General features: G+C 39.8%; 1 protein-coding gene across 5 annotated transcripts; it reads right to left on the bottom strand.

Moving 5' to 3' along the window:
• Positions 1–27: 27 nt before the first annotated feature.
• piwil1 (piwi-like RNA-mediated gene silencing 1) lies at positions 28–21,111 on the bottom strand. Of its 5 annotated transcripts, XM_061729902.1 has the most exons (21): positions 21,043–21,111; positions 20,857–20,868; positions 16,853–16,955; positions 16,412–16,540; positions 16,079–16,293; positions 15,596–15,717; positions 15,328–15,408; positions 14,840–15,037; positions 13,185–13,293; positions 12,773–12,887; positions 12,474–12,591; positions 11,695–11,809; positions 11,427–11,614; positions 7,815–7,887; positions 6,859–7,059; positions 5,886–5,989; positions 2,207–2,277; positions 1,970–2,123; positions 869–994; positions 625–772; positions 28–530 (listed from the first exon to the last, which is right to left on the bottom strand). In XM_061729902.1, the coding sequence occupies exons 1-21, from the start codon at positions 21,109–21,111 to the stop codon at positions 414–416; spliced, it is 2,568 nt and encodes an 855-aa protein (XP_061585886.1). In that variant the 3' UTR covers positions 28–413. The 5 variants fall into 5 exon arrangements, with proteins under 5 accessions (XP_061585886.1, XP_061585888.1, XP_061585885.1 ...); XM_061729904.1 differs by lacking the exon at positions 20,857–20,868 and having other exon boundaries at positions 16,853–16,940; XM_061729901.1 differs by lacking the exon at positions 20,857–20,868.
• Positions 21,112–21,331: the final 220 nt, after the last annotated feature.

The following is a 21,331-nucleotide window of genomic DNA, read 5'->3' on the forward strand; positions in this document are numbered from 1 at the left end:
CTGAAATACAAAACCAAAATTTTGACAGGGTTTTTACTGTTGGACAGCAGGTACTCAAAACAAATCAAAGAGGCTCACGTTAACAACAATTTAAGAGTCCCATATGGGAGAAAAACAAAGAAAATTTAATATTTTTCCTAAATATTGTCAACCCCCAGCAACTTAGGTGGAAAACAATGGCAACTCACCAATAAAGCTTCATCTGACATTTCAAAAGGCATTAACTTCAAACCAAGCTCTGGTATTTTCTTGCATTCATTTTTCATTGCGTCTTTTTATGCACGTTTTCTCTTACATCCCTTAACTTCTATAGAAAAACAAAATGCTGCTATTAAAACAATCGTGCAGTCAAATATGGGATGGGGACACACACCACCAAAGTACAAACATCACAAATCTGAACCTTTTATCCCTCAAAGGTAGAAGAGGAAGTTGTCCAGTTGGACATGGGGCACCTTGTGAAGGTTCTGCCCGACAAGGAAAGCCAGCTTGTGGGCGTACTGACAGGGAGCAGGCACTCTGATAATCCCCTAAAGGATAAATTAAAGGAAATTACATGTGTGCAACAGGTTAAAAACAAAAATTAGAGAACAAAATTGTTACGGGGAAGAAAAAATGCCCCACCTGCCAGTTGTAGTACATGTGGCACATCTTGTAGGTGAGCCGCTGCATGTGGTCGGGCTTCAGTCCACTGGTATCGTACACCACATTGTAGTGGGTTGGTGCGACACTTCCAAACCTGACAGCCTGGCTCACAATGTAGAAATCATACCTACAACAAAAAAACAATGTTGGCACAATTTCTTTCAAATACAGCACACGTTGAAATGGTGTAGAGACAAGTAAAAAAAACAACACCACAACATACCACTCTGGACGCGTGACCTCTGTGTCAATGACAGTGCCTGGAGGAGGGTTGGTTATTTTTCCACCAATCTGAGTGAAAAACCGGGCACTGATGCGCTTCGTCACCACAACCACACTCAACTTGGGGCTACAACACCAAGAAAAACAAAAGAAAAACTGTAACTGACGAAGACAAGTATTTTATTTATGTTCATGTGATCTGGGTCAAGCATGAGGAAAGCAAGGCCTGTATTTAATCCAGTTATAGCTTATAAGCTCTTATGTTTAGATGTCTGAGCACCTGATATAACGCATTTATACTACAGCACCAGTTTTTTTTTAAATAAAAATATAACCGCTATATTTACTATAAACTGACTTAGTTGCTTGGAGATAGTCTGTTGATATCTTTAAAATATTTTCTGCCGTAATGGGAGAAGAGTAAAGAAAGACCAAAAGGGAGGAACATTTACAAATAAATGTTATGGCATGCATATGCATATGCAGGACTGTCTCAGAAAATTAGAATATTGTGATAAAGTTCTTTATTTTCTGTAATGCAATTAAAAAAACAAAAATGTCATACATTCTGGATTCATTACAAATCAACTGAAATATTGCAAGCCTTTTATTATTTTAATATTGCTGATTATGGTTTACAGTTTAAGATTAAGATTCCCAGAATATTCTAATTTTTTGAGATAGGATATTTGAGTTTTCTTAAGCTGTAAGCCATGATCAGCAATATTAAAATAAAAGGCTTGCAATATTTTAGTTGATTTGTAATAAATCCAGAATGTATGACTTTTGTTTTTGTAATTGCATTACAGAAAATCACAATATTCAAATTTTCTGAGACAGTCCTACACACACACACACACACACACACACACACTTTAATAAATTCACAATTCGTATAAAGCCTGATATATATCAATCAGACTGAATGTATGGCATTTAGAAGCACAACAGCAACTTGTATATTTGTTTTCGTTGTCCAAGTTGGATTTCGACATTGCATGTGGACAGATTTTCCATGCATGTCTTGCAGTTCTACTTACTAATTAATGATGCCAGCATCTAAATGAAGCTACATTTTTCTCTAGAAATGCTTTAGACTCACTTGTAGTCTGGTCCCATGGATTTGATTGTTGAGAGGATTTGTGCGACCTCATAGTTGACCACACTGTGCAGCTGGCCGTCTCCAACGCCGTCGCGGAACACAATGATGCGTGAAGGCAAGTGTTCGTTGAACTTCAGGTAGTCTTTCAGTGCTCCTGGTAATCAAATTGCTGTCAGTTTTGGACTCTGCCAGTGTGTATACCACTATAATAAAAGATGAGTAGCTGAGGAGACAAACCACTTAAGGCCATCTTCAGTCCATCCATGATTTCTTGACCTTTGTGCTGCAGGACACACTTCGAGTACCATCTAAACCAGAGATTGAAAATGTCAATAGTGCTAAACCAAGACTAGAAAACCATTAAGAGTTAGTGCTAAAACAGAACCAGTTTCCTTCTAATTAATCCTCATGCTATGTTTAATTACCCGAGGGATATTAAGACATGGATGTAGTGTTTTTGGCAGCGTGTTTCAATTTTAGTTTTAGTCTAGTCTTTTGGTCAAGCTATAATTTTAGTTTGTATTACTTTTAGTCACGTTCATACTCTTAGTCGTGTCTAGTTTTAGTCGATGAAAACTGATAACATTTTAGTTTTTTTTAGTATTAAAAGAAAAAAAAAAAAATGACATTTTAGTCTAGTTTTAGTTAAAGATTGTATAGAGCAGGGGTAGGCAACCCTAGTCCTCGAGTGCCACTGTCCTGCCTGTCTTAGATGCTACCCTGTTTCAGCACACCGTGATAAAAGTACCTGTGTCAACAGAATTGTGCAGCCCTGGATAACAAGCTGATGACGATGATTAATTAGAATCAGGTGTGTTAAAGCAGGGTAGCATCTAAGACATGCAGGACAGTGGCACTCGAGGACCAGGGTTGCCTAACCCTGATAGAGGATATGCATTGACGTCACTTCCCCACGGGACCACGCCCCCTTACTTGCACTGAGTGGCAAAAATGTCTGCAACTAGTCGGGGAAACTGGAGAAGATGGGATAACAGCCGATTATCAGCTTAAAATAAAGTCAGTTGGACTTGACAGTGACCCGTACAGTTACCCGAAGAACCAGTGGTCCATGGACATTAATATTTGGCCAGGAATCGAGTTTCCTGATATTTATATGTACTTAATTTCTACGCCGGGGAAATACACGAAGCAAAGCTTGAAGGCATACAAAAGTCTTGACGCTTGGTCCTACTTCAAGGCAGGATTTGTTGGAGAAATTAAAGTGATGACACCGAACTTTATGATGACCGTTTAACGTTAACTACCCAAAAAAAACAAGCCAACATTACCTGATACAAAATGGGAACAGCAAAATCCACGTTTCGTGCCTGGAAACCAGTAGTTTCTGCAAATTGCAGCAATCCATTTGTCTCTCTTAAGCTTATTTATCGGCAGTCTGTAAAACTATAACTCCGATTTCTTGCTAAATCTATGAGTACAGTCGATCGCACAACAGCTCTTTCCCATTTTAGATGTTTTCAAGTGTGCTCAAACTGAAAGTCTACGCTGCCACTCAGTGGGCGTAACCCGTTGTGAAGTCGCATCTGTGACGTCATGCGCATTCCCTCTATCAAGCCAAAGCCATTTTACAATTCAAACGAGGTTATATTATTGTTACCTTATAGACTCAAGAATACATTAATTCCAGATACATAAGACGCTCTAATTTGTGTTAACATTTATTTTTTCCTGTGTTTTTTGGCTGCATTTCTCCCCATCTTTTTCTTTGACGACACATTTGTTTTTCTTTTCCACGTCTATGTAGGAAAGTGTATCCAAAGATGGTCTCTTCTCCCAGCCCCAGAGAAGATCCCCGCGTGGCTGGCCATCTCTCTATGTAACTTAGTTTTTAATTGACGTGAACCTACAGGTAGAGCTCTGCGTTAACGGCATCAGCCTCTAACTCAGCTGCATCTTCTGGATCTGATTCCCCGCTGCAGCGACTGGGATTGAGGACGTGACGTCACCCAGCAGCAGAACTAAACCAGAGGAAACTACTTAAAAATGGATATTAAGGATCTTTGTTAGAACATTTCGTCTCGTTATGGTCAATGAAAATGAAGACACATTTTAGCAGTTTTTATTTCGTAATGTACATTTTAGTCTCGTTCTTTTGTCTACGATATTGCATTATATATTTAATTATCGTTATCGTCACATGACCTGCATTTTAGTTGCGTCTCGTCTCCCTCAGGTGATAAGGTTCGTTGACGATATTTAGTCATAATTTTCATTGATGAGAGCAACTTTACATGGATGGACTTAAGTTAAATGAAAGCATAACAAAGATTGTCCTGTTTGGTGGCCCTGACATGGTCCAGGTTCTTACCAGCTCCCTTGGCCCACTAGCACCATATATTCAATCACAAGCAAGGAATCTTGGTGTCAATATCGATGAGGCTTTTAAACTGGACAAACAGATCAGCTCAGTCAAGGCTAGCTTTTTCCAGCTACGGCTTCTAGTCAAGGTCAGGCTTTATCATCGTGCTTGGATTACTGCAACTTCCTCTACGTCGGCATTGGCCAGTCTGAACTCAACCATCTGCAGCTTGTTCAGAATGCAGCAGCTCGTCTCCTAACTTGGACAAAGAAACGCAAAAAAGCGCTGGCGCTTTCCTCATTTCACTGGCTTCCGGTTAGAGACAGGTTTGATTTCAAGATCCTTTAATTTGTAAAGTCTTTGAATGGACTGGCCCCAGATTATTTATCTGACCTTGTTAAAGTTATTCTATGCAACTTGCTAGAGCTAGCAAGAATTTTGAAAGAGGCACCTCTAAGCCCCGCCCATTCGGTCCGAATGATACGGATTGGTCCAGGTAGGGGAAGAACCAATCAGATGCCTTCATTTTAAACCACGCCCCCCCGCCCTGTCCCATGCGCGCACTCGCTTCCAGCCCCCCCCGTGTCCACTTTCCACCGGTCCTCCTGGGCTCAGTGTCCCAGTGTAACCCCCCTCCCTCGGAGGGGCCACGGAGCCCAGTAGTTATTTCCAGAGCGGCTCGGTCCCGCTGTGTGAGAGCGGGGAGCAGAGCGTCGGTCCGGGACACGAAGAGCCGCCGCAGCTCCGGCTCGGAAGCTGTATGGGGTCCGTGGGGATGTAGGCGTCTCCATCACGGCGAGAGCGGAGAGCACCGGTGCACGGCAGGCGGAGCACTGCACCAGCCCCCACACACACACACACACACACACGCAGCCACAGCTACGCCGTAGCCTACGGCGTAGCCGTGGCTCTACAGCGCACCGCAGCGCTGCCGTGCACCGGCGCTCTCCGGGATGGAGACGCCGGTGGGCAGGATGCACGTTTGGGTGGGCACAGCCCCCCCCTGCCCCCCCTAAAACCGGCCTTGCTTACAGGTGAATGAGACATGGGGTAGTTTTGCTGTAAATGTGCTGTCCAAAATGTTTAATAATCGTATGCGCGTTTGTGTTTGTGGGGGCGAGGCTTTGGACGGAGCGCTCGTGGGTGGGGGCGGGGCTTAGAGGAAGCGCCACTTTCAAATCTTGCTAGCTCTAGGAAGTTGCATAGAATAACTTTAAAGTGCACCAACCCTCCAGAGCCCATAGGTCAGCTGACCAGATGAGCCTGGACATTCCTTGATCCCTCATAAAGACCAATTTTTTGCAGTTGTGGCTCCCACACTCAACACATTGCCTGCCCCCCCCCCTCCCCCGTGCGGTCTGCCAATAGCCTCTGCATTTTATTAAAATGCATCTTTAAACTCTTTTGTTCACCTTGGCGTTTGGCTGAGTAGCCACCCCAACTGGATTTTATCCATCTTATTTTAAAATGTTTTTTTATAGATGAACACTTTTATTGTAACACATTTTGGCTGGCCATAGGCCTTTTTATGTGTTATATAAATAAAGTTGACTGACATTTAAGACATTCAGCAGCATGTCTCCGTTAGAAACCAACCTGGTCATTGAGTTGTTGAGGCTGGCCACTAGGGCGCCAATGGACCTTTTTCCTCCAGCGGTGTCATGGTAGCAGTCAATGCCCACAATCATCAGCATTTTAAGCTGCACAGACCAGAATGACATTTTAGAATATGGTATTGTGCTCTCAGTTTTAAACTGCAATGTTCGGCCCTAACCTTATTTACTGAGGAAACTCAAAAGCCCGTTTTCCACTGAGCTGTACGGTATTTTGTGCGTTTCCATATTTAAAGGGTCCCATACAACCAAACCGAACCATTTCTGGGCCCCCTTCGGTTTGAGGTCCATAAGAAAATGGTACGGCACAGTTAGAGTGGAGCTAAAGGCATCACACGACACTGTGTTGATTGGTGGACTGAAAATGTCACTGTCCATGACAAAAAGTTATCCTCTCTTCGCTGGCTGCAATTTACTCATACAATGTGGCATGTATTGTACATACAACAAACCAAGAACCATGCAGAACAAAAACCTGCTGGAGGATCTCCATTGTTGTTTGGATCGCCACGTTTGTTATCGTCCCACTAGTCTGACACCATGCTAGGCATTTGGTCTAAACCCCCATGCCAAGTGGCGGTTCGACTTGCAGTGGGAATCCTCACCTGAATTGGACGGACTAATCTAACCCTTCCAAATTGTACTGCACCGGTCAGTGGTAATGGGGCAAAATTGTTTCAGGAAACCAGTACCTCACCCAGCTCTCTTCTTTTGGCCCCAAGAGACAGGTAAAGTGTCCAAAAATATGTACCGTTATCCAAGGTAAGGATAAAATATACGATACATATAACTGAATCAGAAAGACATGCATAAACCTCAGCAGGTTGAAATGTTTGATCAGACTAAGCATTTTATATTGAAGATGCCAACAAGCAAGATGAAAGCAGAGATGTTCATGGTTTTGAGACAGTGTCTACAAACAAGTATGAGTCAGGTGTCAAGTGTAAATAACTTACAGGGATTTCCACGGACCAGAGCTCCCCTCCTATTTTGCAAGCTATTTGCAGTAAAATCTTGGTTGCCACAGTCATGAGCCCCTGAGGACGGGAGATGGTACGGGCCACCACGCACTGGCTCGGCGTGGGACAATCCACGCAAAGGAACTTCTTCATAGTGTCATACTTGTCCTTCCTGTTCGTGGGCAAGACAACCACCACCTAAAATATAAAAAGAAAGGCACCAGTGTCAAGTAATCCCCTGTTCCTGTCTATCATTGTAACTGATCTCACACTTTAAAATGGCAAACAAAAAGATCAATCAAAACAGATATCTGGACTCAAACCCAGGCATGCTGCTGGCTGGCCCAACCACTGAAGCTGAACCAGCACCAGTTAAGTGAGAGAAACTGCATAGCGGACTCTGAATGGACCATTGTTAGATCTCCCTGGAGCTTCAGCATCATCTTATTCATTTTACCAAATTGGTCTACAAGGTCGATCAATTGTCTTTAGTTATATGTCCACGCTGCAAGGCGCTCAATTTGGATTTTTTGCCAAGATCCAATTTTTTTTGTGGTTGTTCACAGTATTTTAAATTCATCTTATATCAGACTTTGTTGTGAACAGGCATCTCTATTGAAGTGACTCACATGCAGTGGAAAACAGACAAATGAAGTAACTAATAATCACATGAAAAACCAGAGAGAAAAGGAGGACATGTGTTGCGTCTCTACTGATCACACCCATTAAATATTCACAGTACTGTAAGTTTTAAGTGCTCAATAAAGAGGAGAAATGAAATGTCCATCTATGGTTCAATATGAACTTCAAAGAGGTTACTGAAGGAGCCATGGCAAAAAACATTGAGTGGGACCCTCTGTTCTTTCTCAAATAAAATCATACATTTTATTAATTGGTGCCTTTCTACACCCAAGGTCACTTCATTGAAAAATTCAAGAATAGCTGGTACAGACCATTTGTGTTTCTGGTCCAATGTTGTACTTCAGGGCCTCGAGAAGAGCTTCTTGATGATCTTCGTACTCGATCCTGCATAGTAGGAAAATGCAGATTTTAAATCAATCATGAATTAACATGACGGAGTGCATCGTCTATACCCATTGAATGGCCTTTAGCCAAGCTCTCACTCTTCCAAGTTTAATAAAATGTAATGGCTCCTTGAGCTCGCAAGGACAAATTTTTAGGGCTACAATGATTCCTTGTGTACCAAAAAAAAAAAAAAAAAAAAAAAATCGAGGAATGCCCCCTGCCTTGAATCCTCGTTTAATTAAAAAATGAATTTAAAGCTCATGTTTCGCATGGATTCTTTTGTGTGACAAGCTTACACTAGAAAAAAAAAAAAAAAAAAGAATTTTTTTCAGGCCCGGTGGTACCCACCGAAAAAATCCTAAACAGACGAGGCGCGTGGGACGGCATATTGGACATGTAGCAATATAACAAAGTTTTACATTAAAAATCATTGTAGGCCTATATTGCTGAATGATATCAATTCAATGAAATCATTAGATTTAATCTAACCTTTAACCAAAGTGTCATGGGCCTGAAAGGTCTGACCCCATATGAGCATTGAGCACATCTTTTCTATATATTTCAGAGAGATCTCTATGAAAACCCTCTGGGATGGTCCTCTTTTAACGGCTGCTTGTGCTGACGGCATATGTGACAAAACATCCCTATTCACAATTGAGAATATATCAGTTATAAATAATTTAAACATTATAGATTTGTTTTACCCGTTTTGTTATAACAGAGTTACATGCCTTTGACTGGGGGAAAAATGAACCTTTAGTGGTTCTAGTGGAAAGACAATCTATTGTCTGTGTTATTTTCATCATTATTGCTTACCAAAAAAAGAAGCTCAATCAGAACAAAAATGTAAGCTAAACAGCAAATTGGAAATGTACCATGGGGACTGTGGTACAACCAAGGGCTGTATTTATGGTTATTAAGCCATTAGGGATCCCAGCCAGATGTTCTGTGTTTAAATGCGTTTTTTTACTGGGTCACCAGTTGGACCGGTGTCAGCGACGGTAAAGGCTGATTTATGGTTCCGCGGTACACCAACGCAGAGCCTACGGCGTAGGGTACACGGCGACGCGCACGTACGGTGCATGTCTCCGCGTACCCTACGCCGTTGGTGTAACGCAGACCATAAATCAGCCTTGACGCTCATACATGGCTGGCGCTAGGACCCCGCGGACGCCTGGTGTCGTCGGGCTGTGTTTTCCTTCATGCTTCCTGCAGCGTCTCATGCAAACACAAAACACACGGACCTGCAGAAACATTTCTTTATATCATGTTGTCTGTCGCCCGCCATATTTTTTCTTTTTTTGTCCGGCGCCATAGTTGGCTAGCTACAAACTCTATACATCCCATAATGTATAATAAAATGCCCGCGCTCTCAGCAGCGTTACTAGGCAACGAAGCAGGTTGATTCCCGTTGCAGAACAGCTGCAGAGGCTCCTAAACGTAAATGATCATTGATTTTTTTTTTTTTTAGGCCTGGCGGGGGGTCTCGTTGGCCTGGCGGCCCCGCCAGGCCTATATAATGGTAGGGGAAACACTGGATATTAGTGGTGGGAATCTTACCATTTCACAATTCAATATTATTTTCTATTCAAAAACAGTTCGATTCGTGACTTCTGCTTTGATCTATAGGTAAAGCAAAGGATCTTCATGATCTAGCCATCTGCTTTGCAAGTAAGAATGATAAATGGAGACATTTAAAGTGTCTATTTCACATTTATTACATTTTAAACATTTATCCATGTTAAGATAGAATTGTTGCTACCGTTGCTTAGGTAACATCGACAAAAATGCTTCTTTATGAAAAATTGGCAGATTTATGCATCGTCTTCTTTGTTTAGCTGCTTTCCGCACATGGGTATGTTCCCGCACATGGGTATGTTCCGGAACCGACTGCATGGTGACGTCCGGAAGTCCGATGAAGTTACAAAATGGAGGCCGATAGGCAGTGTTGTGCAAGTTCATACTTCTGATGAACTAGTTCAAAGTTCAGTTCACATAGTTTAAAAATGAACAGTTCACGTTCATAGTTCACTATTTTCATTTTGAACTAGTTCAAATTCAGTTCATTTCAATATTTTTAGGTGAGAAGTACGAATGAAAAGCCCCCCACCGTATACCAGTGGTCTTCAGCCCTGGTCCTCAGGACCCCCTGTCCTGCATGTTCTAGATATTTCCCCTCAGAACCCTGATAAAAATGACTGTCATTAACAGACTTGTGCAGACCTGGATGACAAGCTGATGACGGCCATTAATTAGAATCAGGTGTGATGATGCAAGAAAACATGCAGGAAAGGGTTGGAGACCCTGCTGTTTACAATCATGTATTGTCCTAGTGGCGTTTCAACTTTATTCAGAGGCTGTAAATCTCCAACATTGTAGTGCATTATCAATTTGTCTACCTGACCTCTTGGTCTTTCTGGGAACTTTTTTGATTGTTAAGGACTTGCAGATATTTCCTCCCATTGGACGGATGCTTTAACTCCACATGACGTTTCAAATTTGAAGTTGACGAGGCAGACGCTCAGACTTGTTTTCTCAGCGCAGGTGGACATAATTTGCACAGAAAGGTTAGTTTCCTACCGTCAGACTCTTTGGGAGACGATGTGTAAAATTCCCGCAGATAATGATAAGCGGATCATCATCTGACGGCTCACTGACGCTGCGTCTGCAACGTCTCTCTTCACCAGTCAAGGCTGATTTATGGTTCAGCGTTAAATCGACGGCGAAGACTACGGCGTAAGGCACGCAGCGACGCGAACCATACGGTCCGCACGCCGCGTACGTAGGTGTAACGCGGAACCATAAATCATCCTACATTTGTAAAGACTGCACCGGGCTCGTCGAGCATTTTAAATGTGCGCGTCGCCCGCTGGTGAAATAAGGATTATTCCGTAATAATTGGACCTAAACAGTGAAGCTCACATAATCTGAACAGATCCAATTCCAGTTCATGATCTGCAGAATGAACAAGTTCACGTTCCAGTTCTTTGTGTAAATATGTTGCGTTCAGTTCAACGTTCTCACAGAAATTAACGTGTTCAATGAACGCGTTCATGCACAACACTGATTCTGAATTGTATTAAATGAGAACTGCGATTTTTATGTCAATCGATTTTTTGGCACACCCCTGATATATACAGTTAAGCTGTACAGGCGGCGAGACCGAAAATAATAAAAGTAAATAACAGGAAGAGACAGTAGGTGTCGATACAATTTTATGAATTTTTATTTAATTCCATGTCTCAGGGGGATGTTAGGTTTGAAGTCAATTTATTTTTATTGGTAAATTTAAAATAGTTTACTAGTTTGCATAATATGTAAATTTTTCTTATAACAGGAAACATTGTTTTTATTACGTGATGCGTCTTATGTTCTAGTGTATATTTATAATTGGGCTTTAATCAAGCTAAAGTTTTATCCAATTACCCGAATAATTGATGGAATATTCAATACAATAATTGATAACCAAAATATTCCATAGCTGCAGCCCTACAATTTTTTATTTTATAAAAAAATAACTTTTACATATTGAAACTCACATGACACCTCTCTGGAGCCGAATATTAAAGGGGCCTGCGACTTTGCCAAGGGTTTCCAGGAGGGACTGCGATTCCTTGGTGTTACGGCGGGTGTAGAACATCAGCCAGTTTTTGAGTGCAGGACAATTCACCACAGGTATCCCGCGCATCTCCCTGGACCAATCGGCTGTTGCAGGGTTGTAGTCAACCTAGGAGACAAATTATGATCCATACTTAGACTAAGATAAACATTTAAAACAGTAATTATGTAACCAAAAGTGTATTATACCGCCCGTCCTCCTAGGACAATTCTCTCTCCTGTGAGGAGTCTGCCATCCAGACTTAGAAGATGGTTTTCAAACTTGAGACCCCACTTATCCAACTCGCCCCGTGCCTGTGGATTCCTGTTAAGTAGTTTTCAGAATTTAAAAAAGGTGGCATATTACAAAAAAATTTATAAAATACTTTCTGTACTTTATTTCAATGTTTGAAATTACAACCAAATCAGAAACTGAGACGTAACAAACCCTGCCAAAGTGGCTGGGACTGTACTTTGACACTAAAGACCACACAAGTTCACAAGATTTCAGAAATGGGTGGCATAACATTTTCAACACAAATTTCAAACGGAGGAACAACCCATGGAAAATGTGGGAATGGCATCAAATGTCTTAGTCAACCCAACTTAACATTTTGCTATAGCAGATGCGAAAACATGTTTTGGTGTATTGTACTGTGTCTGTGGTATTTTGACCTAAACTCGCACTTTGAAAAAGGTTATGACTGCTTAACTCAGACTCCTTAAAGGAAAAATTGCCATAACTTCTGAGTAACTGAAAATAATGATAAACAGGATGAAAATGACATATGTAAAAATGAGTTGAATGTTTAAGTATTAAAAGGTTTAATTTTTGACATGTACTTCTCCACTGTTGGCATACAGCCAACAGGAACAAAGTGAGATTTTCTGTCCAGTGCTATCAAATCTCAGTTAATGCAATTGCCTGATGAAGCTTGGGCAAACAAAACATGCTCAACCAACTATACCAGAAATAAACGCTCACTCACTGCTCTATTTTAGTGACAAAGCTGCTGAGACGTTTCTCCCTGTGCTCTGGATTTAGTCTGGTGTGAGTACTCAAGTCCCTCATCAGAACCATGTCAGATCGCATCTTGTCTGTCAAGCCTGGAAAACAAGAGCCACATTTCCACTAAATGTTTACCATCTGTGATAAATCAACAGTCCAAAAATGCTCAATAGTGTCAACAAAAAAAAACAAAAAACTATGGAGTACTATAATATCAAAATGTTACAGGTAGCATTTCAAATACTGACAAGTTAAAAACAATAGAGAAAAAAGCTGAACCTGTGAAGTAGCACAACTCTGGGATGAGCATGGCTGGGCCTAGAGTGGAACCCTTCCTCTTCACATTGCTCACCAGCAGCGCCTGGCTCCCATCTTTGATGTCCAAGCCATATTGCTTTAAACAGACCATGTGAAGGAACAGATTCATGAGTGAGACCATTTTACTGTTAAATACTGAAATGTTCCATGCATTATATTATGCGCAATCCCAATTGGAATCACTGCATTCTTGTATTTGCGTCACCTCAGGCATTTCAGGACATTAATCAATAATGGTAGTCCTGCAGTAATTTGGTGTGCAATTAAAATTCTATCATCAATTAAGCTTACACATAGATTAAGCAAATACTGTCAATGTGAGGTTTGTATTCCATTGGTTTTCTAATAATTGTTTTGATTGTATGACATTTACATTCTTGTAGTAGTCCCTGAAGGTAGTGTCCTTGTCTCCCTTCTTGAATGTATTGCTGGGAGTGTGATCCCATTGAATATCATCAATCCGGTACGTTTTGTTGTTGTACCTGAAAATAAGATTGACAGAAGGCAGGAGTTGAGTTAATTCAAGTAAGATTTCCAACAAAGATATTCAGTGACAATTCTTTTCTTTCCAACACCAATATTGCACGAGTATTCAATATCAGTATCTGAGTATTGACCAACACACAGAACAAACCTAATGCCAGCATTATCTTATTCATCTCTTTAAATACACAAATTAAACAATTCTTAAAAAATTTGCATTAAATAAAGAATATATCTTTAAAAAATAAAAAAATCAAAGCACAAAACTTTAGTGCACCCATAAATATGTTAAATAAATAGAATTTTTGAACATTTGAATCTACCCTACGTCCAAATTTCCATTGTAAAGCTGACTGCTTCAATTTATTTAAGCTGGCATGCTGGGGGTGTAGTTTGGGGACAAAATGGAAATCAATGACGTGGAAAAGAAGCTCAAACAAGGTCACAAAACAAAGACAAAGCAAATCAGATGGAGAAACTTGGTTTAGTGTCTGTGGCGCATCTTGGAAGAGACGCACGGGATTGGGAACGCAGTCTGTCAGCAACATTCTCTCCCTCCACAGCAATGTAATGGCCAAGTGATTCATTTGTTACATTAGTTTCCTTTGTTAACTTTATTTATTAGTGTTATTTGAGCCACTCACAGCCTACTCCCATTGCTATAACCTCAAATCACATAATTGATGCATGCGCAAAAGGTGAAATAGCTTGTGCGATGATGACAATGATGGATTTGCATCTCACTTTCCGTCAGGTGGCCTATGAACTGCCAATTATCCATCAAGCCCACAATTATATTAACATTAAATCAGATAATTTGTCCTGATATTTCTCTTGCGGGATGGGAGATGACACAAAATCAATGATTCTCTATTGTGAATGTGTGTGAATTCTGAGTTTTGCTGGTGGGAGTGGATATAAACACTGGGGGAGTGTAACACACGTTGCGGGCAGTAATGGTCAGAAATGCAGCGGGAGCCGGATGAAGAAAACAGTCCCGTTCAGGGCTCTATCACATTGTTTGTGAGACCTGGGAAAACTATACCTCAGCTCCAAAAGTTCCATTAAGCTTTGAAATCCAACATTTCCAATAAACAGGGGCTGGTCCTCTAAGATAATGAATTCTACAGTTTTATCCATCATTGCTCTAGATCGCTCCCTCTTTTTACAGGATTTCATTTAAAACATCAAATTTGCCTCCTGCAGTATATCTTAATTTCTTTTGACTTGAAAAGTGCATGCTTCTCCACGTTATGATCCCAAAAAGCTTAATATGGTTGCTTGTTATTTTTAGCAACATTAGTTGGAAATTGCAGCATCTTTACTATGCTTGTTGCAGTTTTGCTGCTGTGATGGTCAAGGTTAAAATAACTATCCATCCTAAAACTAGTGCTGCTACTTCTCCATCTGGCTAATAACCAGAAAAACTTTAGTTTCCAAGATCTTACTTTGAACTGATGTATCTGATTGGATAATGAAATGACTTCCTACCATGGCCTCAAAGACAAAAGTTATGCTAAAATACACATATCTTGGTTATCTTACTTTGTGAGTACGATGAGCCCGACAAGGTCCTTGGTACAATACTCAGGGAATCTTTGACTTCCATGCCGCTCCCTCAGGTTGTACATATAGTCAAGCACTGTCTCATTGCGCAGCACCTTGTGGCTCACGTCAGTGCACATCATGATGGATGACTCATAATGCAAGATGGTGGTGGAAAAGCCGGGCCAGATGGTTAGTCTAAAATAAAGAACAAAAGACTCTCCTTATTACCCACAAGTTCCTCTCAAAAATATATACATAACGAAAAAAAGCTTATATCAGGGATTTACATGGTTGGAGTTGGGGATGCCATTTTCAAGTTGCCTATATATCAGATCATGCAGCTGTAATAACATTTAAAAGTATTTTTGGAACTTCTATTCAAAATTGAGGCTCACTATATAAAAAAAAAAACAAAACAAAAAAAAAAACAGGGTGGCCTGAAGACAGCTGGACACCCTACAGGCTAAAACGGTTGGCTCGTATACTTGTGCTGTGGAACGTTGAGTGGATCATCAGGGTTGTAGAAATTGCGTCCAATCTGCTGCATGTTGAGCATTTTCAGGACTCTGTTAAAATAAAACATGAATGAAACTGTAGGAAGTCGTCAATGAAAATACAGTGGAGAGTTTAAAAGGACCAACAAATCAATTATAGGAAAATATTACATCAACTTAACCAACTGAGTGCCTCATTAAGCCATTGTCGTGAACTGCTAATCATTTAAGAAAATCTGCTGAAAGATGGGAAACTTACTTTTTGAATATTATGTTGTAAAACTGAATGCACACTGGTGATGAAGGTGGAAGCTCATTTGTCAGGACAACAGTTATCTTAACTTTCTCACCATTTCTGGTTTCACTGTGAAGCACAGTCTCCTAAACAGAAAGTTGGACATCTCATTACGAAGGGAGAAACAGGCATTTTTATTTTCTTTTTTTTACAAAAAAGAAAAGACTGAGCAAAACAAAACATGAAAACTTGAATCATTTACTCAGGCTCATATATAGACCCATCACAACTGCTTTGCAACTAACTGTCCAAATATATCTTAATATCCATCCAATCCAACTTTGCTTTAACAGTTGCATCAAATATTTCTAACCCAGTCAGAACTGCTGCAATGTGCCCATGGCAATAAATCACAATATACACACACGCAAACACATAGGGTTTTGCATGTGTGTGCACACACACACACACACACACACACACACATATATATATATATGCCCATACCTTCTGGTGTAATCTGAGAGGCAGAAAAAGCATGGCCCCATCAAAGCTCCGTGCTGGGCCCAGTATCTCAGAATGCTGGAAGAGGAGGGCACTCTTCAGGCGTCGCGATTCCATTGGTGGGTTGAAGTCCACATGATACTGATACAGAATCCACTGAGGGTGTGAAATGATGCGGAAGTAGTTTGCCTTCAACTTAATGACCGAACCAGATGTTCCTGAAGAAAAGAAAAAAAAGAATGCCAATGCAAATTTAAAGTTGATCAATAATCCTCCTGAATAATAAATATGCATTAACTATAGTTTGACACGATTGTTAATTTAGAAATAACAGACCAGACTTCGAGTCTTTCACATGCTCCATCCCCTGTCTGGTATTAATTCCTGCATCATGAATATCCCGATGATGTCCACCTCTTTCTCCCAGTTTCACATGCTGAAATCCAGCCGAAATCTGTAAAACAGCTGGTAAAACAAAAAAAAAACCACTTAGATGGTTAGAACTGAAATTTAAAACAATTAACTGAGATTACATAAATAGTAGGAACACATGAGAAAGAAAAAATAAAATACAGAAAAGGTCCACTGGGACAAACCTGTAACACATTTCAAAGAAATGTGTTACAGGTTCTCATTTTTTGACAGATACATTTTATCATCAGATGCCTGAAAACCATTTGTGGATCATAAAACTGTAGCTGAAGTTGTTTTTATCCAAAATAAACTTAACTGAAAGAGGGTGAGCTTTATGTGTACCATTTTATTTTTGCAACATACCTTTACCAGTATAGGGTCCTGGAGCTCCTTTCTGTCTGCCTCTACCAACCAGCTCCCCTTCTGCAGGAGGAGGAGCTGGTGGTTCCAACTCGCTAGCTTGGCTCTGCAAAGGGCAAAATATCCAACAGTTTAACTATGGCAAAGACAATTGATGAGCTTATCCCGTCCTTTCAACACTACATTTAAAATGTACACAAAACATATCCATTTTAGTCATGGTTAAAGTGTAGCTTTTTTATTGCAGGCATCTTCCATCCAACCTTCAATAAAATAGAATGTGAGGGCATAAAAAGTGTATGACTATACGGACCTTTCATAATTTTACGATTACAGTAGCCTGCTTAAATAAAATTTGCATCTCCTATATATCACCAACAGTAACAAGGTCAGCCCCTTGTACAGTACCATTACGAGTCCGACCAGTCTTTTTGTCCAGAGCTACTAAAATATTAGTTTGTTATCACTGCATCTTATAGTTTTCCTAATTTTCTAAATGTAAAAACTGAAGATTATAGGAAGACTGCATTAATTACAAACTTACTGGTTTTACCAAGGCAGATGCAGTCAAATGTTGGTTATCAGTTTTGGCTTAAACTTGAAATATAAGGCATCACTAATAAAAAATGTATATATATATATATATATATATATATATATATATAAAAAATGCAATCAAATTTTATAGCTGTAAAAACAAAAGGAGAATTTGTTTGAATACAGGTTGTTACATGTTATGCTTCTAAATTCAGTTTTGTCTATACACAATGGTGCAGGTTTTTTTTTTTTTTCATTTAAAGAGTGGAAGTAGATTAATTTTATGACACAAGGGACATCAGTGGATCCTACAAAAAATATATATTTGAACTGAAAGATTAGGACGTGTTCACTCATCCTCCAAACTCCCCAGATGTAAACCTCATTAATAATACATTTTATTTGTATAGCGCTTTTAAAAAATTTCAAAGACGCTTCATAGGCACAAAGATAAAACACAGAGCAAAAAAATTAAAAACTACAGGATAAAAATGATATAAGATAAAGGATAAGAAACAAATCACACATCACACTTTTTGGCCGGGATCTCCATCTTCTTTTGGTTCATTACTTTTGGGTTAAGCTTTTTCCTCCCTCCTTTCCCTCCCCAGCAATTTAAAAACCATCAAACTTTGATTTCAACCCTTGAAATCTTTGTGTGGTGTCCTTAATATGTTGTGGTCTCATTGAGCATAATTTCTTTACTTTTATGAGGCCGTAACAGGGGGGTTTAGAAGGTTTTTATTTTGTTTGTTGGTCTTTGTTTTTTTTTTTTTTAAGTGTTTAAACAAGTAAATATTAATTGGTAATTCTGATTCGTTTATAACTTACTGGAGTGAATTTAGATTTTCCAATTAACCTAAATAGTTGGTGTTTTGGGATGTGGGAGGAAACCGGAGAAACCCCACCCAACACTGGGAGAACCCCTGACTGCACCCAGAACCAGGGTGGACCTGCTTCTGTGAGGGGGGTTTAAAAGGTTTTATTGTTTTTGTGTTTATGGAAACATAAGTTTCCATAAACAAGAGACCCAAACACTGTTCTTATTCATAATGAAGAATGGCCAATTCTATACTATACTATTATTTTTTTACTGCAGCTGTTTAAATTACTGGATGAGACAAACTCATTTCTCTGCTGCTATTTAGAGTTTTATCTAATGTGACTGAATGTGTAAATCAATAGACATTAGAAAAAGACATAAGAAAAAAATGCTGTTAGGAATTTGCGGTTTAAAATGGCATAATGGTAGCAGCTGCGTGTCCTTGTTGACTATTGCTAGTTGCTTTTATATAACAAGCTGCTCTTCTTTGACTGGATCTGAGCTTTGTCCAAGTGAGTTTTACTGGAACGTAGTTGGAAGCCGTTCCTACTCTCATTACTTTGGCTCCTGGTAACAGGGGTGTTTACCAGTCCTGCCCACATGTTTTAGGCGTTTTCCATTCCATCAAATGAGGTCATCATCAAGTAGAAGTCACCTTCATTTGAGCCCGTTTAGTTTCACAGGTACAAGTTTTAGCTGGGAATTCATGAAAATCGTTCACTTGGTGACAAGTTTTTGATATTTGGCATGGTGTTAGTTATGGACATAAGGTTTTCAAAAACCACCGCAAACAAATTGGGACGGCCCCCTAGTGGCCGGTTTGCAGGAAATTCAAAATGAATCAATAAGCGAGGCGATAGCAGCAGGCATTGTCGGTGTTGGGTAAGTTTAAATATGCGCAGCTGATGTTTTTTGTGTAATTTTAATAAAATCCTATTCTTTCACTTAGTTCTGAGGTTCTGTTCATCTTATGCCTGAATGAAGGCCACTGTTCTCACCCAATGAGATTGACACTACAGTGATAGTGACCTGTCCAATAAACAGAAAATGACATTCCTTGGGGGTGAAAATAGGAGTTTAGAGCCCTCTATAATCTTTCTATGTGACTTAAGAGTTTTTTGGGCAAAATATGACCTTGAAAATTAAATTTTACCTTCCAACATGACCTTGAAATAGGAAATTTATCTCAGAATTCAATTCCTAGCACCAAAAAAGTAGAGAAAGTGACAATATACAACAATCTAGGACTAATGGTGCATCCGAAAGGCCATACTAAACAGTATATACTAAAAAGTATACTTAAATTCGGCACACTTTTGAATAAATATCAGTAGTGTGCATTAATTCGGACGTACTATTAAGAGCGCACACGTCACTTCCTGCTGTTGGGAGGAAGTGACGTGTCACAGCAGCAGCTCACCGCTCCGCTCTTTCCCGTTTATCCTGGCAGAAACAAGACGACATTATATAATAATAATATTATTATGCTTATAACATATACGTATCACTTAGCAACCAAACACCGCTGCATTGCATTGTGGGAAGTTTCTGCTTAGCTAGTGTCCATCAATCCACACTAATAAATTTCTCCGGAATGAGTATGGATAGTTCATACTATTGAGTACGTTCTAATGTTTTGGACGCACTAAAAAATCTTGCATACTCATTAGGGGCGAAGTATGCAATTTCGGACGCAGCCTAAGAGAAGCTGAGATATGACCTTTGGTCCTTTCGGCGGGAGCCATTTTGAATTTTCTGCAAACCGGCCACTAGGGGGCCGTCCAGATTTGTTTGCGGTGGTTTTTGAAAATCTTATGTCCATAACTAACACCATGCCAAATATCAAAAACTTGTCACCAAGTGCACAATCTTTATGATTTTTGACATATTCCCTCCCAGCTATTTATGGAGTTTCGCTGGTGGAACCAGTCCCTGGCAGAGGTGGGTAGTAACGAGTTACATTTACTCCGTTACATTTACTTGAGTAAGTTTTGGGAAATGTACTTTTAGTAGTTTTGAATCACTATACTTTTTACTTTTACTTGAGTAGATTTGTGAAGAAGAAACTGTTACTCTTACTCCGCTACATTAGGCTACGTTGAGCTTGTTACTTTTCTTTTATCCCCTCCGCGTACGCGTCAATCTCATGACATCACTGAGTGATTCTTTGGGAAAAATGTTTGTTTTTGCATATTTTGTCACACAAACGCAAACACACACACTTTATATGAGTTCATGGGCCTGTTCTAGTTCTGCCTGCGGAGCCTGGTTAAAAAAGAAAAGTACAAAGGCTTGAAATTTTGTGCTACTTGTGCTTACATTTTTTTTATTCTGTTATTATTTTATTTTATTATTCATTAAAGTACTTGAATTTACTTTATTATTTTAATTTAAGCAATTTTTTATTAATTTTAACTAATTTTATTATTTTATTGATTGAATTTGCCTGAAGATGATTATTTTGTACTTTTGTCTCTTTGAATGGTTGTGTTAAAAAAATAAAATCAGACGTTACTCAACAGTTACTCAGTACTTGAGTAGTTTTTTCACCAAGTACTTTACTTTTACTCAAGTAATTATTTGGATGACTACTTTTTACTTCTACTTGAGTCATTATTCTGAAGTAACAGTACTTTTACTTGAGTACAATTTTTGGCTTCTCTACCCACCTCTGGTCCCTGGTGGTCGTTTGAGGGACTGCAAGTAAGACGGACTACTAAAATGACAGCAGCCTGTTTATAGAAGCTCTTGCATCGCCAAAAACGAACGGGCATCTCCGAAAAGTCCAACTATAACGTTCACAAATATTACATAAATAAGTGACCGTCCTCACCACTCCAGGCGCGGCCGTCTCCTGGCCACGTGCTCTCCCCCTTGACCTTGCTCGGGCACGACCAGTCATCTTTGTAGCTTGAGATTTACTACTGTTGAAAAGGAACAGCAAAAATGATTATCTTTATAACTACTCAACTATAAAAACAAAAACGTGGACCAATTACAATAAAGTACCCTTTACTGCCAGAGGTGGAAACTCCGCGGGCCGCACCACGTGGTCGAGCAGACTCTTGCTAGTGCACCGCCGCGCGTCAGCCCGGCTACGCAATTTAAAAGAAACTTACAAT

This window comes from Cololabis saira, chromosome 9, assembly GCF_033807715.1.
Source record: "Cololabis saira isolate AMF1-May2022 chromosome 9, fColSai1.1, whole genome shotgun sequence".
In the NCBI taxonomy this organism is placed as follows: domain Eukaryota; kingdom Metazoa; phylum Chordata; class Actinopteri; order Beloniformes; family Belonidae; genus Cololabis; species Cololabis saira.

Excerpts from the sequence above, each read along its gene's own strand:
- piwil1 (XM_061729902.1), bottom strand. The coding sequence starts at position 21,111 with ATGACTGGTCGTGCCCGAGCAAGGTCAAGGGGGAGAGCACGTGGCCAG. Across the intron at positions 16,541-16,852 it reads AGGACCCTATACTGGTAAAG|CTGTTTTACAGATTTCGGCT; the intron begins GTATGTTGCAAA and ends TTGTTTTACCAG. Across the intron at positions 7,060-7,814 it reads TTGGACCAGAAACACAAATG|GTGGTGGTTGTCTTGCCCAC; the intron begins GTCTGTACCAGC and ends TTTATATTTTAG.